At 35.8% G+C, this 24,074-nt stretch overlaps 1 protein-coding gene across 2 annotated transcripts in view; it reads left to right on the top strand.

The window, feature by feature from the left end:
* Positions 1-11,354: 11,354 nt before the first annotated feature.
* The window catches only part of LOC120628559 (membrane-bound alkaline phosphatase-like), a 37,967-nt gene continuing 25,247 nt past the window's right edge, over positions 11,355-24,074 (top strand). For both annotated transcript variants that reach the window (XM_039896981.1, XM_039896980.1), the window contains exons 1-2: positions 11,355-11,469; positions 22,852-23,153. In XM_039896981.1, coding sequence (XP_039752915.1) covers positions 11,412-11,469; positions 22,852-23,153 — 360 coding nt within the window. In that variant the 5' untranslated portion in view covers positions 11,355-11,411. The remainder of the gene's footprint in view (positions 11,470-22,851; positions 23,154-24,074) is intronic.

Raw genomic sequence — 24,074 nt, 5'->3', positions numbered from 1 at the left:
TCCAACGTAGGATAATCTGAAAACTGTGGAAAATTTGAAGCCTCTAGTGAGATCACATTGCTTACTGCGTCAGATCTTTCATACTTACCTAACAAACCATTATGCTAGTTTTGTTTAATCAAAGATCAAAATACAACTTATGTTAATATACACTTAACTTAAAACTAAAATGTGGAGACAGAAAGATGGCAGACTTCGTTCGCGATTTTGATCGCATTATTAGTTTTCTCCATGGCATAACCTAATACTCTTACTTACCTAACCAACCATTATATTAATTTTATTTTATCAAAGAGCAAAATACAACTGCTTTTTCTTATAAACTTAACTTAAGACTAAAATGCGGAGATAGAAGAGAAAGGTCACGCAAGCCCTTACTTTTTGCAATAAAAGCAAGATGGCAGCCTACGATCGCGATTTTGATCGCATTATTAATTTTCTCTATGGACCTTGAACTACAAATATAGTTTGGTCAAGTATGGTAAACTCGGTAAATCAGTCCGGTCTGTAAAAAGTCTCGGTATGGAAAATCTGAGATCACATAAAAATCTAATCAAATAAAAAATTGTTTAGTCATATAGACCTATTCCAGGCACTTATGAAGCGTTCATATATATATTTGATAACATCGTTCGCCAACTTAAACCTACGAGGGTTCAAAACGCCGTGGTCTAAAAAGAGCCTACAAAAAACTTAGCCAGGTATTTTTTTTGTTATCACCATCTCAAAGTAAATTAAAATTAAGCTTTGAAGTTAATGCCGAGATAGAAAGATTACGATTTTGGTACGACTACGATCGCGATTTTGGTCGCATTATTAATTTTCTCTATGGCATAACCTTGAACTGCAAATCTGTTTTGGTCAAGGTTCGCTCACTCGGAATAGTAAGTTAGCTCGTACATTTTCTAACGGTAGCACGACGTTGTATTGTGTGGGCTTCATTCAACGTAAGGAGGATGTGGACGATGTCAAACTCTATTGTGATCATATTGCATGCTGCGCAAGATCTTTTGATACCTACTTGTACAATACGGAATTACCGGTCACCTGCTTTTAGCCGACTGTTGCAAAAGAAGAGAATTAGAAAAAGTAATTACAATTGAACAAAATAATGCACGTATCTTCTCTTAAAGGAAAAACTTTTAAGCCGTCTTAATCGAAATTAAAAAAAAAAAAAATAAGGAAAATTATGATTCGCGTCACCAGTGACCCGACATTATAGTAAGGTTTTGCGCCAGACTAGTAACGCTTAGTTTGATAGCTTGTTTATATGAATAGACATACATTTATACAATATTCCATTGTATATACTCGTATATACAGTGGCGTGCATAGAGGGTATACACAGGGTATGCAGATCATATAAAATAAAGAAAATCCCCAGTACGAGATCTAAAAAACTTTATGATAGACATTGTAAGAGTTATAAAAAGCCTACCCTTAAGTATTTATACCTATTACTGGAGATTTTCTTAATTTTATATCATCTGCATACAATGTGCATACCCTCTTTGCACGCCACTGCGTATATACCTACTGTCTATCATATGCGTGTTTGTCTTTTTGGATGGGTATTTTTTTTGATTTCGCGTCTCCGACATTCTGCCATTGTAGTGAGTGAAGTTATATTAACCACTTGAAAAGTTTTTTAGCGTATACTGTGAATTGTTTACGATCCATAGTTATTATTTCAATATATTTAATGTAAACTCACTGAGCAACACAATATTAATAAACTTATTAGTTATAATTTGTTTCATCATCATCATCGTCATTTCAACTAATCTACGTCAACAGCTGGATATAGATCTTTTGTAGGGAGTTCCACAATACAGCGGCTCCAATCGAATCGCCTGATGTCATCTGTCCACCTCGTTGGGGGGCGACCTACGCTGCGTTTACCGGTGCGGGGTCGCCATTCCAGCACCTTAAGACCCCAACGTCCATCGGTTCTCCGAGCTATGTGCCCTGCCCACTTCAGTTTCGCGACTTGCTGAGCTATGTATGTAACTCTAGTTCTTCTACGGATCTCCTCATTTCTGATTTGATCACTTAGAGATACTCCTAGCATAGCTCTCTGCATCGCCCGCTGATCGACTCTGAGCCTTCTTATGAGGCCAGTAGTTAGCGACAATGTCTCAGATCCGTAAGTCATCACTGGCAACACGCACTGTTCTAAGACTTTAGTGTTCAGGCACTGAGGGATTTTGGACGAGAAGATTTCACGAAGTTTCCCGAACGCTGCCCATCCGAGTTGGGTACGGTTGCTAAATTAAGGAATGTGCCTAATGTTTTCAGGTTTCATGTATTTGTTTTTCCCTCACTAAATTCTTAATTACAAGACGTAAAGAGCCAAACTTTACAATTTTTTTTAGATAAACGAAGTTGTGTTTATATTAAGAAACGGTAATTAAAATTAATGTCAGATAAAAGAGTGCGTCAGTGGCTTGTGCCATGGTAGTGGGAAACCACGGTGAACGAGCGTGGTCCAATTATACAGGGTGTTTGGAAAAATAATAGTTGAAATTTAAAAAGTTTTTGCAGTATCACCATCATGTAGGAGAAAACTCAACTACTACTTTGAAAAAGATACTTTGTACTCATATTAAATAAATATATATACATAAATAAAAATATTACTATAATACACACATCGCAAACTAGTAACAGATGAATAATTTATGAATAAAATTCATAAGTACTTATCATATGTATACCCAGACACTGGAAAACATTGCTTTACATCACACAAAATATTTTTTAGTTGTGGGAATCGAACCCACAGCCTTGGACTCAGATAGCTGGGTCAGTGCCCACTGCGCCAAACAGCCGTCTGAATCAATGGCGCAGATATATCAGTAAACAAATTGGCCGGACACTATTATCTTGCCTTCAATAATAACTTTTAGCAAGTCTTACTTTTCGATTCCTGCATTTATGTATTTTAATATGAGGACACTTATATAAGGTAGGGTAGACCTAATATAAAAGTACTTATTTTAAAAATGAAAATGCATCAAGATATCAAGCGTAAACCGTGCGGCGCAGCGGTGGTTTTTCTTTTTAAAAACTTGCGATCATTTCATTTCAAAAAAATATTCAAATAAAGAAGACCTTAATGTCATCAGCTGCTTCCATAGCGTTTTTTTTATTTCGCTACAAGGAAGCCAACTGTTTTTTTTTAAATCTTGGATATATGAAGACGTTACTCTGCGGAATTCCATGATATATATTATGATAATAAAAATGAATTTGCTCCGCGAAAAATAAATAAAAAAATAGCAATCTCATATAACAGGCTAACCTGTAAGGGTTATGGCAGTTAGTTATATTAAACCAATACAATGAACCGGTTTTTACGCGCCATTTTACCGGAACGCAAAATCGTTTAGCGGCACGTCTTTATCGGCAGGGTGGCAACTAGCCACTGCAGAAAGCAGGAGTCTCCCACCAGACCAGAAAAGAGAAAATCAGAAATTAAAAATCCTCAAATCTCGATCGATTCGGGGACCTCCAACTTAAATCGGTGAGGTCGTCAAAACATAAATTATAATATGTATACGTAGTTGAAATATAATAAACACGAAATATCATTTTTATATGCATTTTAAATTTATAATTCCTCCAAGTGTAGGTTAAAACACTAATAAAAGTTATAAAAATTATTATAAATACGTACGAAGCGCTTTGCTTCTTCCTATCTGATCCGCATCGCAAAGGCCTGGAATGCCCTCCCATCTTCCGTCTTCCCCGATACCTATTCGGTACATTTAAATCAAGACAATAGGCATCTTCAAGGCAAGCGCAACCCATCTTAGGCTGCATCATCACTAACCATCAGGTGTGATTGCAGTCAAGCAATAGTCTATATATTCCAAAAAAAAAAGTTTTAATTATTGTTACTGTTGTAGTAAACTTCAATTATTATTTTGAATATCGCTTAGAATTACTGTAGATTTGCTAGATAAAAGGGGCTGTCGCTATTGAACGAAACAAAAGACAGTCTAAAGATGGATTACTAATTAATAAATCAACCTATACACAAAAAGACAGTGTCTATAAAGCGTGGCTGGGTGCGATAACGGCCAGTTGGTTACGTATCACAGCCGACCACGCCCCCTCTAGCAATGAGATTCTTTCTCTATCTGTTCAGTATCGTTGGAGTTCAAGGAATATATGGTACGTATGAAGCGTTACTCTAGCATCAGAATTTATTTATTTTTTACTTGCTGACCCGATTGCACGGTACCATATATTGAAAGAAATCCGGAATTGTAGGTCCCATACACAAGATTTTAATATTTCGACTGTCCTTTTGGGTTTTCTTATTCTTCTTTTTTTAAAGAACTTCTTGAGTGAGGAAAATAAAACGAGAAAAAAGAAATTAAAGCGGTCGAGCTATTTGTTGTATGGCCACGACAACTGACATTTCTATAGATAAGATAGATAAAAAGTAATAATAAAAATAGATTATAAAAGCCAAATGCTTCTGAAACGTTCACTGTTTTGTGTTTTCGTTCGTTAGTGATATTCGTTATATTAAAAGAAAAAACAAACCTAATAGGCAAAAATATAGGATTTCACCTATAGAGCCTAAAAATACCTGAAACCGTGAAGGATTTAAAAGGAACAGTTAAAACGACGTTATCCCGGAATCCATCTTTATTACATTTATTCCTGGAGGAATAAGTAGTTTGTTTGCTTCTTGGAGGCAAATATATGTATTAACAGATGCTTTTTGAGGGATTTCTAAATAACAAAAACCAAACAAGGTTGAAGTTAACAGAAAAACTAGTTATTTTAAACTATTAAAAATTTCAAAAAAGAAGTGGTGATAGCCGAGTGCTTAGGACTTCGGCTTTACTTTCCGGGGCCGAGTTCGAATTCCAGCACCTCTATCTTTTTTTAAAAAGTAAAAAAAAAACACTTATTTTAACGGTTAAAGAAGTATCGTGAGGAAACCTGCATGCCTGAGAGTTCTCCTTAACATTCTCAAAGGCGTTTGAAGTCCACCAATTTGCATTAAGCCAGCGTGTTGGTCTACGGCCTAAGCCTTTCTCATTGTGGGAGGACACCCGTATATATCTGCATAATCAATTATCGGCCATGCACACATACAGACAAACATACATGTGAAGCTTATAAAACGCCTGTAAAAACAAGTTCCGGTTCTTAAGTACGTAGCCCCGTATGAGAATATTCATCTTTCGTTCGAGTTTTTGAGTGTGAATTAGTATAACGGTATAATACTGGCGGATGCAGTGTGAGGCGAAAACGAGTTTGCGAATTCTGGACGTGCGTTTAAAATGCAACTTAATTGTCAAGATTTTAAAGGATTCATGCAGAATGTTTAACTTTATGTCGACCCCGGCGCAGCGGATAGCGTTTAAGTTAGATGTCGCGGGTTCGCACCATGTCGGTGGAAATTTGAGAACTTATAATTTCTGAATGTTCTCTGGTCTGGTCTGCCGACAATGACGTGCCGCTAAGTGATTTAGCGTTCCGGTACGATGTGGCGTCTTGTTGGGGGAGGGGTTAGATTCCCGTCGAAGATAATTTCAGAAATTGTATGCTTATAAGTGGTGTTCTGGGTTCGATTTCTGTCAAGGTCAATTTCAGAAATTATAATTCTTGATTTTTTTAGTACCGACAAAGATATAAGTACCACAAAGTGATTTGTTTGCTTTTTATAAAATTTAAATTATCTATATTTGAACGGAATACACCTTGTACGTAAGTTATCAAAGTTTTTGTAAATCTGTCTATTTTTCTGTTTGTTTAACATGTTTAACATGTTTTTTGGCGTCCACATAGGCTACTTTTTGTTTCGGAAAGCTTTCCTTTACCCAGCATCAGTCAAGTTGGGTCAAAGCGAGTTCTTTTGAAACTTCTATAATTTTAATATAATTTTTCTCTCCCTGCGTTCGGTCACTCGGTGTGCTATTTATTGCACAGGGGTTTTATTATAAATCTAATCTATTTTTTTTTAATAACCATCTTCATCTTATCCGACTGTCAAAAAGAAAATTATATCTAATAGGTTTTAACTCGTATATATCATCACGCTAAGACCAAAAGGAGCATAGCACCAATGAATAATGTTTCAAAATCGGATTTTTTTTCGCGCTGCGTAAACGGTTGAAGTTTCGATATAATCAAGTATCACAAAGGTTCCTCTTTAAAAGTTCTCAATCCGCGACAGCATATATGTCTATCTTTTAAGGTTGACTTATACGAGGACCGCTAGTTTGTAATATAAGTATAGATAAATCAAATTGGTTAATGCATGAATTGGTAGAAATTAGGGTCGTTACCTGAAAGCTGTCGCACCAGTTTTTTACCAAAGTGACGTTTGGTAAGCAATTGTGATTAATATACAACAACGCTGTTGCCAGCGTTAATCGGCAGCGCTTAGTATATCTCTAGGTCTTTGTTTAGGTTTTTTGCACATTTCGTGAGTACCGTTTTTTCCTAGGATAAAGAGAAGTCTATATTACTCTCAGTCGTTTCAGCTAACTCATTGCCAATAATCAAGTCGATAGCTTAATCAGGGCGTGAATTAAAGACACACAAACAAACACACTTTAGCATTTATAATATCAGTAAGGACTATGAAAAAATTTAGCTGACATTTGCATGAATTGGTTTAAAACGGGGTCATTATCTGACAGCTGTCGCACTAGTTTTCTACTCAACTGATGTTATGTACGGGGTAAAGCGTAAACTAAAGCTGGGTTCGATTCCCACGACTGGAATATTCTTGTGCGATGAACATTGATGTTTTCAGTTTCTGGTTATTTATCTGTAAAAGTAATTATGTACCTTATTCATAAAATATTCATCATCCATCTTAGTATAACACAAGCTACGCTTACTCTGGGGCTACATGGCATGTGTGTACCTATTGTCAATGTATATTTATTTATTCTTTATTTAAACGCTTTAGGGTGCTATTCGCTGACCAATCACGAGGTTTGTTAATGCCGCCACTACCTTCTTAAGCTAAATTATGACGACCTCCCTGGCGCAGCGGTGAACGCTATGGTTTTAAGTGGGAGATACGGGTTCGATTCTAGCAGGGGCAAATTTATTATTCCTGAATTTTCTCTGATCTCGTCTGGTGGGCTTCAGCTGTGGCTAGTTATCACCCTACCGACAAAGACGTTCCGCTAGGCAATTTAGCGTTCCAGTACGATTTCCCATAGAATCCGATAAGGAGTATAGATTTAATGTAACTTTCATAACCCTAGCAGGTTACCATATCTCACCATCACTTGTAGTGGAGTTAAAAAAAAAGATAGCTGTGAATTTGACGTTGGCAACACAAATATCGGGTGTATGTCGAAGTACCAGAAAATACTCGTTTTATTTGCGGTACTTCGACATACACAGATAAATATGACAGTCTCGTACTCCATATCTATTATTAATTATTATGAGCCGGCAAATTTTAATTTTTTTTTACATCAATCTTCAACCGTAACATAAACAATAATAAAATAGAACGTTACAATGTAGGATTAGTTAATCAACCATAGACTACAATTGTTTCTGAATGCTTGCGTAAAAAGATTAACACAATCTAAATAAATCAGGTTAATCCTTATAACAGCACCTTTAGTACCTGATTTGCTCGCTCGCAATAGAGGAGTCGTTTTCGAATATGGAAATACTTAAACATCGAAGTCAAATTCATCTTATTCGCATTACGATAAAGCTCAAATTTGCCTGAAATTCTTTAGCTCATGCTTTTGACAAACACCAGAGGTACAGGGTTTGCGACTCTGAAACGATTAACATTAGGTCCATTTTGCTTTGATGGTACAGAGTTTAACGCTCGAAAACGACTCCTCGATTGCGAGTAGCAAATTTTGTACTGAAGTGTAATTAAACCTGGGATCGCATTCGCTAATCAACCTGATCATAGTTAATGGTCCAGTTTATGCCTAGGACCTTGGAGTCATGAAAGTACGTTAAATAATAATATAATCTATACTTATAATAAAACTGTAACTGGAAGATTTCTGTACAATTAATATATTTTGAATTCTTTACCGGGGGGTGCTTTATAATCGACACTGAGTGCGAAAAAGATTTTTATTTAATTTTTGTCTGTCTGTCAGTCTTTCTGTCCGGGTATCACGTGAAAACTACTAAACAGATTTAAACAAAATTCGGTATAGTTGTAGCTGATATTCCGGGTCAACATATAGGATGCTTTGTATCCCGATAAACAATAAGTTTATTTTATAAAATCTGATAAATATTGTCGGAGATAAATGACATAACTCTTCGCAAATAACAGCGAGGCATATGGGACAGCGGATCGAATGCATGCCTACCATCCTACTAATATTATAAATTGCGAAAGTTTGTGAGGATGGATGTGTGGATGGATGTCCATAACGTATGTATCAACTAAAATAATGACAACTTACTAACTTAGTTTACCACGTATAATAATAGTAGGTAAGATGGCAGCGATGATTAGGTATGATGTTAGCATCAGATCTATTCTAGCTTCTCGATTGACTCATACGCGAACGAAGTCGCGAGCTTCCGCTAGTAAATTAATAAATATACTACGATAATACACATGGCCATCTAGGCCGAAAGTAAGCGTAGCTTGTGTTATGGATACTAAGATGAATGAAGTTTTATTGTGCGCTCGAAGATATTTTTTTTTTAAATAACCTCCTTTTTGTAAATTAGCCTTAAGTTCCATTTTAGTGGAAATTCCTTTATGGAACAATGAATATCTTTAAAAAGAATGAAGAATATTTTTATGAATTATATACACAAATACTCACATTCGAGCAGCGTGGTGGATCTAAACATGTGAATAACTATGGTTAAGTTCCGCCTACCGACATTTGATCACCTTGGTGGGTTTAACCTCTAAAACTTTATTTCCTATGAGAGAAGAGCCTTGGGCTCAGAAGAAATAACACTATGCATACATAAATGGCGATTTCTTGATCTGATAAAAACAAAATCAAATCTATCCCACGAAAAAAAATTACATTATTCAAGAAATATAAATAATGGGGTTCAAGACACATTATCTTCTCTTTCTTCTTCTTCTTCTCCTTTGCGTGTCCTCTTTGTTGGCTAGATCCATGTAGTTCGTTGTATTTTTTTTTATTAGTAGAGGTATACAATTAATACACATTCATTGAACAAAAAGGAAACTAAACTATGACTAACAATTTGAGCACACACAGAGACATTAAAAGGGTAACTCAACGTGCGTTATCGGGGTATTTGTACTCCAGAATATAATCTATCACTGCCCTCAATTGTAGATCCTATACATCAAAATATCTGTTCAGCGGTAACAAACATCAATTGATACAAACTTTCACGTTTATAAAATTAGTTAAAGAAGTAACACAGACCCAGGAGGCTTGTACCCAGCAATATAGAAAAAAGGAAGCGGTTGGGAAAGGCCTCTTCCTTCTCAAAAGAGTCATTACGCTTTATCTTCCCGATAAGCACATTGAGTTATATAAATAGAGAAGACACCGCTTATTACGACATGGTGCACTGTGCAGTGTAAATAGATACTTAGTTTCATGCTAGCTCTTGAGCGCGCAAAAATTTGTGATTGCTTAAAACTAAAAAAACTAGAAATGCGTTAAAATGCCGTGGTGTGTTTTATTAGATTGCTTCAGATACTGCACACAAATATCTAAGCTAAACCAAAGTGACTGTTCTTAAAGTAGTGCTGTCCCTTCCATACCCCAGCAGGGCTAGCACCGGCAGTAGACAAAAATTATATCCCCCGGTTATACCCCCGGTAATATCCCCTGATAGGGGATATAATTAAAATGTCCACTTTCTTAAGCACGAGAATATGGAATAAGGGAAATTAACCCCTAAATATTCTTACACATATGCTATTTGGATATTATTTCAACTTGTGCGCCAATACTCTGAGAGTTGATAACGCTGTGGGAGAAGATAAATGTTTATCCTTTCTCCTTGGAGATAATTTTCTCCTTCCCATGCTAGCCGTGCAGGAGAAGGTTGTGGAGCTTGACGGCGACACAAAGATCCTGCATCGTGCTAACGTAGTTTTCACAAATAATTACCATAAACAACGTGTAACGGAATTACGAAATACTGTTGAAGGATGTATACGTATATTTCATAAGGAATCACTCTGTAAAAATATTAAAACAAAAGAGGCACATTTATTTTTCCATACAGACTAATTAAAAATGTTCTCAGTATTTACTTATGACTACCCCATTAAAGATAAAAGACCGACACGTGAATAGTACCCACGGTACGCGACGCGTACCTAAGGAAGTGGCGGGAGTCACTTGGTTTTACTTTTGTGTTTGGCTGAATCTGATTTCTTTCAATAAAAAATATGGCAATGATTTACTCAAAAACTGTGCGTTTCGGTTTCACAGATAAGTCTCAGCGACAATAAATAGTGTACCTCTAAAGCCTCGGAAGTATTATTTCGGTTTGCATTTACACGTTGTTTACATCTTCCAAAGATAATTTAATGGTTTGACCTCGGTCCGTACATCGGTGACCCTGACGTAGTTATGACGAGGTTTAAATGAAGCCTAAAGAATGAATACAGTAAAGTAAAAGTAAAATTATTGATAGTTTACCACTTTTTTAGGTACAAATGTTTAGTTCAGTTTTTAGATGAATGTAAATGGGCATTGTACTGCTATAACAAATCATACCGGCAGATCATAACACAGTTGTCACAAACCCATCTCTTCACTTTGTCATACGAAGCGCCTAAGGAAATATGTAGGAGAAAGTGCAGAAGCATCCTCAGTGCTACTACTACCATCGACTGCGATCACAAACACGTCTGCCCATCGTGCTGATTATGAGAAAATCCTTCCGTTGAGAGAGCCCTTTAGTCAAGCAGTGGGCTGTCATAGGAAGTTTATGACAAGTCCAATATGACATCCCGCGGGTAACTGGCAACCCTCGTGCGTGGCAAGACATTTCGTTTGCAATAGCTCCTCCGGCTTAGTGGCGTGCACAGCATTTTTGACCTGGGTATGCATAAAGAAGGAAGATATCATAAGATGGAAAAATCCTTCTCATTTATGAGTTACGCATAAATTTTAGGGTAGGCAGTGTTTTTGTGCTTGTATGAAGTGCACGTAGAGGAGGCTTTTTATAACTCTTATAATGCCTAAAGTTTTTTACAACTCGTACTGGACATTTCCTTAATTTTATACCATCTGGATACCCTGTGCATACCCTCTATGCAGCCACTGAGTCAATGGATATGTATAACAAAGTTTCGTAATACAGGGGCTGTTTTATCATGAGTTGAACGAGGTTCTACGATAGTGATCTATAGTGAAAATTAACGCAGTGTGCAGTTGACACAGTATCGCGAAGCCGGACGCACGGTTAACGACAGAATGGCGCGTGCGCAGGTTATTGTAGTGTTATTAGCGATCGTGCTGACTGCCGAAGGAGGTAATTAAATTATTGTTTTAAAACAAAGTGCCATGCATACATCTTTTTTTGTAATATTCAAAAAGCAAATACTATGTAGTATTTATTGAAATAACATATTTGTAAACTTATTTTTACCAAAGTAGTTTACATACATGGGTAAGTTCATATTTTACCGCATAATTTACCATTTAAAACCACATTAGCCAATAAAATAACAAAACATCAAAAACGATCCTTATTTAAAAGACTTTTAATAATGATTTTAAACACGAAATTGAGTTTTAAGTTATTTAAATAGTTATGTGTACTTAAATAATATATAATTTACATATTATTTGAATAATAGTTAAAAGTAAACACTTTAAAGCTTTTAAATTAAAATTAATATACCTTTTATGTTAGGTACTTACTTTATATTGTGGTTAAGGTAAGCTGCTTATTACTATTATTATTAAATTCTAATCCCTACCCCTATCCCTACTTCCTATTGACATTTATAATATTAGCAGGGATAGGGATAGCCCTATCCCTACTAATATTATAAATGTCAATGTAAGTTTGTTTGTTACGCTTTCACGCAAAAACTACTTAACCGATCCTCATGAAACTTTGTAAACATATTCTTGGAAGTGTTAGAAGTAATATAGGATACTTTTTATCCCGACATTAAGCTCGTTTCCATTGGGAGAGGGGATGAAAGTGTTTGACGATTTTACACCATAACTCCGACAAATTAATCCCGATTAAAACAATTATTTTTGTAGTATAGAGGTTATAATATGTGTTTAATTTTGCCGAAACTTTGTAAAGATCTGATGAATGTGGTTGGAGATAGAGGACAGAACTCCTCAGCGGACGGCAGCAAAACCCCTCATTTAAGGCTTAGAAATACTGAATACTTAATTTTTTTTTTAGATCAACGACTAAATTTAATGCCAAATCAAAAAACAAAATACAAACGCTGACAAAGTCGCGGGCAACAGCTAGTATTATCTATGCAAATATTGTATGGATGATTGGTTGGATGTTTGTTATTCTTTCACGCAAAAACTACTAAACGGATTTTAATGAAACTTTGTAGTCGTGTAGCTTACACATCATAATAACATATAGGCAACTAGATGTGCCCTGCGGCTTCGCCCGCGTAATTTTGGGAGGCAGCGTACTGCGACATAGTCTACACCTGTAGTCATAAATGAGATTTTTAGTTTTTTTTTTATCTTACGTAATTTTTTTTTTCAATGAAAAGTATACTATATTATTTCTAATAGCTCCAAGAATATTACAAAAAGTTTCATGAAGGTCGGTTCAGTAGTTTTCCCGTGAAAGCGTAACAAACAAACTTACATTCACATTTATAATATTCCTAGGGACTACGGACTAGGGATAGGGATAGGGATAATAGAGATATGTATAAATTGGCCAAAATATAACAAGTGTAAAGTTGGAATAACTTCTGATATCTGAGAGCTAATTAAGCGTACGCTGCAGAAGACGATATAATTAGGATTAAGATATAGTGGGTATAGTGAGTTGTCTTCTGAGAAGGGATGTGTGTCTGAAATACCGTGTGCGATTAAACAAAGACTCTTAGCGAGATATGACCCGATATGTATCAGGAAGATATAAATCAAATTCTTCATCCCAAATGGTGTTCAAGCAACATTATCTTCTCTTTCTTCTTTAATCCTGCTAGGCGTGTCCTCGTAGTCGGCCGGTACCTTCAGGTTTTTTTTTAATAATAGGAAACCAATAGTATACTATGAATACACATTCATAAAAGCAAAAAGAAAACTGAATTAAGGACTAACGTTGTATACAGCACTTAAAAGCTAACTCAACAACTTAAAATAAAATCACTCTCTACTGATACCCTAATATAAAAAAAAATAACGACGTATTTCTTAAAAAAATAAAACAAAAAAAAATTAACAAAAAAAATGGATCGGAATGATTGTACGTTGTGGCACTGGTACTGGTAGTATAGCAGGCCGCCATGTTTTTTTTTATACTACGACGATACACACATCGCTATCTCCCCCCAAAGTAAGCGTAGCTTGTGTTATGGGTATTGAGATAGCAAATGAATATTTTTATGAATATAATGCACATAAATACTTATAATATACAGGTAAACACCCATGCACTGAAAAACATTGTTCATCACACAAACATTTTTCCAGCTGTCGGAATCGAACCGACGGCATTGGACGCATAAAGCAGGGTCGCTGCCCACTGCGCTAACAGGTTGCCGAGAAGCAACATAATATACTTCGTCGGTTTTTTTGCCGTCCTTACAAAAGAGCAGTGGACGGACGTCCATTGGTTGACATGACGAAGTATCGCTTACTGAAAGTTCTTTGATACCGACTTCCTCAGTTATAGAAGTGTCGTAAACAGCAAAACAACAAAGACTGCATAGTTAAAGTCAAAGTCAAATGTTTCGTTATTCAAATGATGAGTAAATTAGGTACATGTGAAACATGTGCATAGAAGCATTGGGGTCATAGAGGGTATGCAGATGATATAAAATGAAGAAAATCTAAAAATATAAAATGAAGAGTTATAAAAAGCCTACAATTGAGTATTTATATCAGTGATAGAAGTGAGTTGATGGCTAAAACTAAAGCAACGAGGGTTCCAAACGCGGCCTGGTCTAAGAAGAAGCCCACAACAAACTTAGCCGTTTGGTTTTTTTTTGTTATCACCATCTCAAATTGAAATTTAAATCCAAGTTTTTTATCGTTGACGTAGTCCTTTATATCCTGCATTATTTGGTGCTGCGATTTCCCTGGTGCAGTGTACAGCGTTATGTCTCATAATTGTATGGTCCCGAATTCGATCCAAGGTAGGGACATATTTTCTCTGATTCTCTGGCCATCGCTCGTTACCACCATACCTAAAGATAAAGACCAGCGTTTGATGTAGCGTTCTAGTACGAAGCCGCGTAGAAACCTTATGGGCTTAATTTCATAATAACGAGATTGCGGTCCAAGGGCTAACTTGGCATACATAAATACATCCATCCATCCATCCTCACAAACATTCGCTATAATAATATTAGTAGAATGGTACGCATGCATTCAATCTTTCATATGATAATCATATCTATTCATATTCTTGCGACTTGCTGTTTTTACGAGGAGTTAGGTCCTTTATCTCCGACAATATTATACAGATCCTTATTAAAATAAGACAATACATTGATAGTGTACACTTTCAAATAAAAAAAGAATTATTAAAATCAGTTCAAATTTCACGGAGCTATGAAGTAAACTTGATAAAAAATTTCATCCCATTGCCCGGAGGAACTTAACTTTTATCGGGATAAAAAGAATCCTATATGTTTGATATCAGCTTCCACTATTCCAAATTTCATGTAAATCCGTTCAGTAGTTTTCACGTGATAGACAGACAAAAATTAAATAAAAATCTGTTTTGGACTCAGTATCGATTATAAAGAATTTCCAATTCAAATTTCCCAATCAAAATTTTCAAGATATATTAAATGTACAGAAATCTTCCAATCACAGTTTTATTATAAGTATAGATAGATAATGTTTTACCGTCATCGAAATAGTTGTACCTAAAGACATACTGAAAACAAAAAATAATTAGAAAATGGAAATTTTAAGTACAGTGTCGTTTACGCGAAAACTGGGTCTAAAGATAACTCCGGAAAAAACAATGTAATTAAAATAGTAGATACGCAAGTACCAAAATTTCTCTTTACCATGCCTAACTTGATAAGTCTAATTCAATTCATTTTGAGATAAAATCGAAATAGAACGAAATGTAGGTGTTAATTACTTACCGTAGAAAAGATTGTCATGCAAATTCATAGTAAATTCGATATAAAAAATATAAAATAAATGATCAACACGTTTACAAAACCCTATCTTTTCTAACTTTGGTCGTCTTTTTTTATTTTGTTCCTCTTCAAATTATATATATCTTGACTGCAATCTCACCTGATGGTAATTGATAATGCAGTCTAAGATGGTAGCGGGCTAACGTGTTAGGGAGTATGGTAGTCATACCCCTTATCTGTTTCTACGCACCGGAACACTAAATCGCTTAGCGGCACGTCTTTGTCGGTAGGGTGGTAACTAGCCACGCTCAAAGCTAACCTAACCAGGCCAAACTCACTGATTAATATACTGATAAATACAATATCACTGATAAATACAATTTTTCCTTTCTACCATCGAACTGCGAGGTACCGAAAGAATCTGCACCGTTACGTTGCTGAAATACCATCAACACGTACGGAGCGTTTTGCTTCTTCCTTTCTGATCCGCACCGCAAAGGCCTGGAATGCCCTCCCATCTTCCGTGTTTCCCGATACCTATAATTTGGGTATCTTCAAATCAAGAGTGAATAGGCATCTCCTAGGCAAGCGCGCTTCATCTTAGGCTGCATCATCACTTACCATCGGGTATGATTGCAGTCAAGCACTTGTGATATATTAAAAAAAAAAAAAGAAAAAACATTTGGACACCAAAAACTTACGCAGTCCTATTCAAATATATTAAATATAAAAAAAAAATCCATGTATTGACTACCGATTGGCGCAGTGGTCATTTACCCTGCTTTCTTAGTCCGAGACTGTGGGTACGATTTCCCCAGCTAGAATTTATCTGCATATAAATTATTTACGAGTATGTATGTTATAAGCCAGTGGCGTGCATAGAGAATATGCACAGGGTATGAGGAAAATCTCCAGTACGAGTTATAAATACTTAAAGGTAGGCTTTTTATAGCTCTTCAGTGCCTACCCTTAAGTTTTTATAACTCGTACTGGAGATTCTCTTCATTTTATATCATCCGCATACCCTGTGCATACCCTCTATGCACGCCACTGTTATAAGCGGTGATAGCCTAGTGGGTAAGGCTTCGGTTTCCCTTACGTGGAGACCGAGTTCGAGCCCCGGCACGCACCAATGACTTTTCGGAGTTATGTGCGTTTTTTAATGTAAGATATTTAATTTTTTTTTTTTACATACACTTTATTTGTACACCACAAATAGGAAAAAAAAACAATGGACACAACAAAAATAAACTTAAAAAGTAGGATTCAAAGGGCGGCCTCTTTCAGGCAACCTTAGGATTAGGAAAACCAAGGGAAACCGATTGGTGGGGTGTATTATTATTATATACATACCTACTTACGAACAATTACACAATACACACTAATACTTATCAAGACACTCTAATAAACATCACTTAAATAAAAACATTACATATATATCACTTGCTGTTAGGAAAAACATCGTGAGGAGACCTGCATTCCTGAGACCACCAACGCACTTAGCCAGCGTGGTAGACTACGGCCTTAACCCTTCTCATTTTGAGGGTAGACCCGTGCCCTGGAATGGGAAGGTAATGGGTAGATGATACAAATACTATTCATAAATATTCTTAAGCTATCTCAGTACCCATAACACAAGCTACGCTTACTTTGGGGCTAGATGTTCGCTGTGTGTATTGTCGTAATATATTTATATTTATTATATACTAGCTGATGCCCACGACTTCGTCTGCGTTTGATTTTGTTTTTTGATGTGGCATTAAATTTAGTTGTACCTAGATCTAAAAAAAAAATAAAGTATTCAGTATCGCTAAGCCTTAAATGAGGGGTTTGCTGCTGTCCGCTGAGGAGTTCTGTCCAACCACAGTTTGGGCAAAATTAAACACATATTATTACCTCTATAGTACAAAAATAATTATTTAAATCGGTTATAATTTTTCGGAGTTATGGTGTAAAATCGTCAAACCCTCATCCCCTCTCCAAAAGGAACCGAGCTTAATGTCGGGAGTAAAAGTATCCTATATTACTTCTAACACTTCCAAGAGTATGTGTACAAAGTTTCATGAGGATCGGTTAAGTAGTTTTTGCGTGAAAGCGTAACAAACAAACTTACATTGACATTTATAATATTAGAAGGGATGTATTTATCCTCTGCTTTCAAACATCTTTATAAGATACTTATTCGTATAATGAGACTAGCTGTTGCCCGCGACTTCGTCTGCGTTTGATTTTGTTTTTAAAGTATTCAGTATCGCTAAGCCTTAAATGAGTATAGTAGTATATATATCATCATATATATAACATGTGACTGTAAATTAATTATAGACAAATAATTTGCAATAAAATAAAATTGCGACTATAATTAAAGATCTAAGCTATCCTATCTCTTAAGTTGGACCAGACTGCTCACGGTGTGCCAATTTAATTTAAAATCGGTTAAGTAGTTTAGGAGTCCATCGCGGACAAACATCGTGACAGGAGATTTATATATATTCAAACCCCTTTCAAATACAAAAAAAATTGTAATATAAATTATCGAGAATTTAAAGAACAGGTTCTCTTATTTCTAATATTAGCGGGCCCGCGCGATTTCGTCCGCGAATGAGTCGACTTAAAAAAATAGTCGTATGTCCAATATAAATGATTCCAAGATTCCAATGTACATGAATCCTAGCTAGATCAATGTATCGCCCCTAAACTCGCTGTATACTAAATTTCATCCGAGATTCCAATTATATTTATACAAGAATTGCTCGTTTAAAGATATAAGATAAGATAAGATAAGAACAATCAATTTAAAATCTCGATTGTCTTTTTCAGAAGCGGGCTGATATAATAATGTCTAGACTTTCTAGCATCCAGACATTACGAATTACTATTAGAGCTACCGGATGACGAAAGTCTTTAAACAGACAGAGATAATTACGACGGCAAAAAAGTATAGTCCTTAATGATAATTATTAAAAGCCAAATAAACGTTATAAATGTATTTCTATCTCTTTACGACCACACGAGATACTCTTCTTCTCTCGATCTCTTCTGAGATGAGATCTTGTCTCTTTAAAGCGTTAATGGAGTGCACTTTGACTTCGGGTGAAAAGTCAAATGTCCAAGGCCCGGACTTTACAATTTTAAATATTTTTAAGGCTCTCTTAGTTTTAATTACAAGGGCCTTACAAATAAATGTGGTATGGTGGCGATAGCTTTAAGCGGTAAGACCGTTTAGCTCGTTTTCTGATTTTGATAACCTCCCAGGCTCAGTGGTGAGCCAGTGAGGTTTTAAGTTGGAGGTGCCGGGTTCAATTCCCGGTTGGGGCATTTGGGAATTTATAATTTCAGAATTTTCTCTGGTCTGGTCTGGTGGGAGGTCTATGGGTAGTACCCATAACACAAGATACGGTTACTTTGGGGCTAGGTGGCGAAGTGTGAATTGTCGTAGTATATTTATTTATATATACTAAGACATACGACTAATAATCAGTAGTATGTCGAACAATTTCTATTTAATCTTAATATCGTTTACATAACAATCAATTATTTTGAGCGTGACCAAATTACTTTACAGTTTACACTAAACGTGATACGTGACGATTCACCTCAATAAAACGTGACAAACGAAATATTAAAAACATTTCTTTTCCACACGATAAAATACTATGTAAAATAATTTATAACATTACTTATATTTTAATCTATTGCATTTCCTATCGATACTGATAGTCCAGTTTAAAATATGGTTTAGGTTTAAATATATGGCTTTTATTAGCAACATATTTAAAACAAAACCTTGCAAAAGTGAGACTGTTTATTTTTTTATCTAAGTAACATACTTATACACTATTGCTATCTATAATTCTATACTATTATAAAGAGGAAAGATTTTTTTTATTTCTGCCAAATTAGCTCCGAAAATACAGGACGGGTGTTAACCATTTTTTTAACCAAAAGAAAGCTGAACTATCATTAAGTAACATCCTACTATCCTACTCATATTATATATGTGAAAGTGTGGATGTTTGTTACTCAATCACGCAAAAACGGCTGAACGGATTTGGATGAAATTTGGCGTGCATGTAGCCTTTGACATGGAAAAGAACATAGGCTACCTTTCATCCCGATTTCTCAAGTAGTTCCCGAGGGAAAATTGAAAATAGTGGACGAGCGAAGCTTTAGACCCAATTCTGATGTCCACGCAGACTAGAATTTATTTTCAAAAAAAGTATTCCTTAAGAAAATTGCAATAATGTAAGCAAAAGTAGCAAAATTTTGCCTATAAAATTCATTACTTGGCATGCGCTGAGAAATTGGTGATGCATAAAAATAATGTACTACATGATTAAAATACTCATTACCTACAAAAAAGTCTGCGAAGCAATATATGTGACTATCATAGTTGCGATGCAATAACAACTTCTAAAATTTTATTAGATCGCTGTTAGAAACAAAAATGGGTTCAATTAGAATCGCAGTATTAATTCTTATTCAAATAAATAGTTTTACCATCAAGGGTATTTTTATATAAGTATTTTACTTTTAAATGAATTTTAATTTAACAATAATTATTTAGCTATCGCAAGATTAATAAAATTAATAGATTTAATAATGACTCTTCTAATAATTTTAAATGACATTGTGAGATGGTGATAACAAAAAAAAAAACACCCGACTAAATTTGTTCATCTCATCGCCATCACTACTCATTTATATGAACATATTTTGTTTGTAATGAAAACATGAAAAGTGCCATCTATGTACATATTTGAATAAAGAAATATTTGACTTTACTTTTAATGACTACGTTTTTGCGGCGCTTGCGTCTAAGACTCTGGGGCCATTGGTCTTCGGACACGAAAAATTTTATTAACATAGTGTCACAAAAATTGGTCCTTACGTCTGGTGACCCAAGAGCTGGCGCTTATTTAGCCCAACGGCTAAGTCTAGCTATTCAAAGGCGCCAGTATTTCGGGTACCATGCCCATAAGTGAACATTTAGACGGCTTATATTTATTGTAAATATTAATTTTAGTTTGTAAATATTTTTCTTCCATACTTAGACTTTGATGATTTTCCAGGTGGGCCATCTGCTTGTACCGATGATAATTAAAATTTAAAAAAAAAATTAAAAAAAAAATTTGTATCACTTAACAGGAAAACCAGTCCACAAAGAACTTTCTGCTCATTTAGATACAGCCATATCCAGTCTTCCTTAACCTCAATAATAAAAGTGAGACTTGAATTTCAATTATAATTTCGGTTTACTTTTTAAATGACCTTTGCAATTTTGATTGGCTGCAAGTTGGTTTGAATAATCCTATAGCTCAGTTGTTTCGAGGTTTGGATTCTTGGAGGCAATCTCTGGCTTCGCATACCACCAAGGCTGAAATAATCATACGCCCTTTTTATCTATCATTTATTCTTTTACATTTTTTTTTACATTCTTAACAATGCTTAAAAATAAAATAAAAAACACTATTAAAAATTTATAAAAAAAAACATCCACCCTCCGCTTGCGGGGCTTTTGAATGCCCAACCAACCGGTCAGGGCTCCAGAGTGAGGAACCTCCTCACAATACGCGCTGTTTCAAGGACTGCCTTCTGTATCCGACCCTTGATCAAACAACCAAGCGAAAGCTTCTTAAGATGTTGGTCAAAGCTTTTCGCGATAAGACCATTGACTGAAACGACGATCGAAACAATAACGGTCGACTCAACATTCCACATGGCGGTAATCTCGTGAGCAAGGTCCAAGTATTTAGATACTTTTTCCTTTTCAGCTTTCACCAGATTATCGTCATGTGGAATAGTAATGTCAACAATTATTGCACGGCGCACCGATCGATCGACTAGCACTATATCAGGTATATTAGCTGTAATATACCTGTCAGTGATAATAGTTCGATCCCAGTATACGCCCTTTTATCATTTTTTTTTTCTTTTTTTCATTCTTAAAGCCATTGTGGCGTCATCTATTGGGAACCATTGTAGTGGCAGAGATTTTTGTGACAAAGTTCATCCGAGGAAATAATACCGATATATTTATTTCCGCCACCGATCAGCGTCGCTAAGTTTGTATCTAAGGAGCATGAAAGCTGGTGAAATTAAAGGCAATTGAAGCTTTCACCTATGCCTCGGGTGGATAGACACTGGGCGACACTGTGTGACGTGTTCCATGCATGCCCTTCGAAGTTTTGCTCTGTTAGAGGCGATGGATTTCCATTAACTATCTGATTATTTTTGAAACATTACTATTATTAAAAGAAGCTCTCGAACATAATTTTCAAACATCCTCATTTTATCCTATCATTTTATAATGTCAATGAGACACTAAAAAAAAAAATAATAGGTACCCCGTTATCGTTTGATTGTACCGGATCGCTTAAAAACTAGGATGCTCGTCCTTTTCGGTATTATGGTAACAAGTCTTTCTCTAGTCCAAGTTATGGGTCAGCTGATAACAATTTTGTAAGATAGCTTGTATTATCTTTAACGGTACCTTTCTCTACCACCCAGAATTTTTATAGAGGTATACAAGCTTTAAATGAAATAAAGCACATAAAAGAAATATTAATCGAAGTTAACGTTCGGCGCGTTATACGACCCCGTTTGCTAAATAAAAGTTGAACTTTCACATTGAGCATTATTCGAACCAGTCGTGTTAACATTCGGCATGTTATGTCCGAAATCATTTTTATACATATCTGCTATAAAATTATCCTTTAGTTATTTAATCCCATGCTTTAAATTCTAAAACAGTCACCTTATTGCCGACATAAAAACACCCAATGTATATAATATCATCCGAACAGATAATATAATGTTGTACTAAATATCACAATAACACCCCTGTAAACCCTTCTGCGCAACACCCACTTTCGTGTTTTAGTTCCCCTTATTATACAAAAGTTGCATATATAACTACATAACGACACAATCATTATAACACATTGTGTTTATTTATCGCCCGTAGCCTTTTCTCTCATAGGAGAGACGATTTTAGAGCACAGACCCACCGCGCTACTCCAATACGAGTTGGTGGGCTTCAACGATTTTTGTCACAAGTTAGTGAAAACAACCGAGACCGGCGGCTTGACGTGCTCTCCAAGACGCGGGGGTTCACACCGCCAATTTTAAAAACGAAAACTTTATCATCAATCTAAATCATTTTTATTATTTTATTTTGCATGTACATTATTTTATCTCTTGACTGCAATCTCATCTAGTTGTAAGCGATAATGTAGTCTAATATGTTAACGGCTATCCTTTTAGGTGTATGGCTCTTATAATATAAGACTCATCCATACACCTAATCGGTTTCCACGCAACACTTTACCAGCATGCTAAATCGCTTAGCGGCACGTGTTTTTGGTGAGGTGATAACTAACAGCCAAAGTTTTCCCACCAGACCTGACTAGGAACAGTTCAGAAATTATAAATTCTCAATCGCTACTGCCAAGGATTGAACCTGGTACCGCCCACATATAAGACCACTATGCTCACCACTGCGCTAGGGAGATCGTCTCAATATCCCCACTTATAAGAACCCTTTACTATCCTGACAACAATATAAAAACCTTTTATCTTTATTATAGAAGATGTTGTATCCACACCGAAACCGAAGAAAGTTCTGGACACAGTGATGAACCCAGCCTACATACCAGCAGAAGAAAAACACGGCTCCTTCTGGAGGAAATCCGCTCAGGAAGTCTTAAACTCCAAATTGAAGGAGACCTTGAACAAGAATAAAGCCAAGAATGGTATATTGTTCATCGGCGATGGTATGTCTTTGGCAACGGTTATGGCAGCGAGAACCTTTGCTGGACAGTCGGAGAGAGAGTTGGGAGAAGATAATGTGCTTGACTTTGAGAAGTTCCCCGTCAGTGGGTTAGCTAGGGTAAGTTTTCATATTTTTTTCATTACGTATATAGACTATGCAGACGAGGCATTGTCGTTTGCACTCTCGTTGAACTCGTGGTCTGCATATTCTACTACGAATCAAGTTTTGGTTTTAATTAAACCGGTGTTAAACTAGTAAAAAAAGAGACTTAATTTGTTATGAATGAATGAATACACTTTTATTGAACATACAGAAAATTCAGAAATAATTAAGGTAGAAGGTACAATTTGGCGGCCTTATATAGCCGCATAGAAGTTAGAATTGATCTCTTCCTTGCAACTGAATCGATATACGAAAATACTATGAAAGCTTCGTATGTACAACATACATATATTTCTGATATTATGTTATGATTAAAAAAAAAACTGTGTACCACTTGGAAAATTGGCGGTGTCCAGGCCAGATCATGTTAGGCTGTTGGGATCCACAGCCTTACACTAACCTGTAAAAATACAACCACCAACGCAGATCGAAGAAGTGTGGTGAGTTGAAACCTTCTTTCCTCTGAGAGAAGAAGCCTGTGCTCATTTGTGAGACGTTAACAGGTTGAGGATGAAGAAGAACCACATTGCGTCAATGTGGTGTGTTGGAAAGGAAATTGGTCTGGTTTTATATTGCTACTTGAATGTTTTGGCACAAATAATTGTAAAAATAAATGAATGACGTTCTAGCATATTCTATTCACTTGAGTGATCATAGAATAATTTCGTTTATCCAATTTGGAGTTAAAGATTCCTTAGTAAATCTGCGATCGGTTAGACAATATGGCTCTGTCAAAATTTCTGCTCTGTTGAGTAATCGGATCACTTTTTACCCTACTCTGTTACCTATCTTAGGTTACATAATCTTGTTTCAGTTTATTGATCTTTGAGAGTTTGCTTTTGGTTAGACATTGTAATCAGGGTTTAACATTTATGC

The sequence above is a fragment of the Pararge aegeria genome, chromosome 13 (assembly GCF_905163445.1).
Source record: "Pararge aegeria chromosome 13, ilParAegt1.1, whole genome shotgun sequence".
NCBI lineage: Eukaryota > Metazoa > Arthropoda > Insecta > Lepidoptera > Nymphalidae > Pararge > Pararge aegeria.
This window is presented reverse-complemented; position numbering and strand designations above follow the sequence as displayed.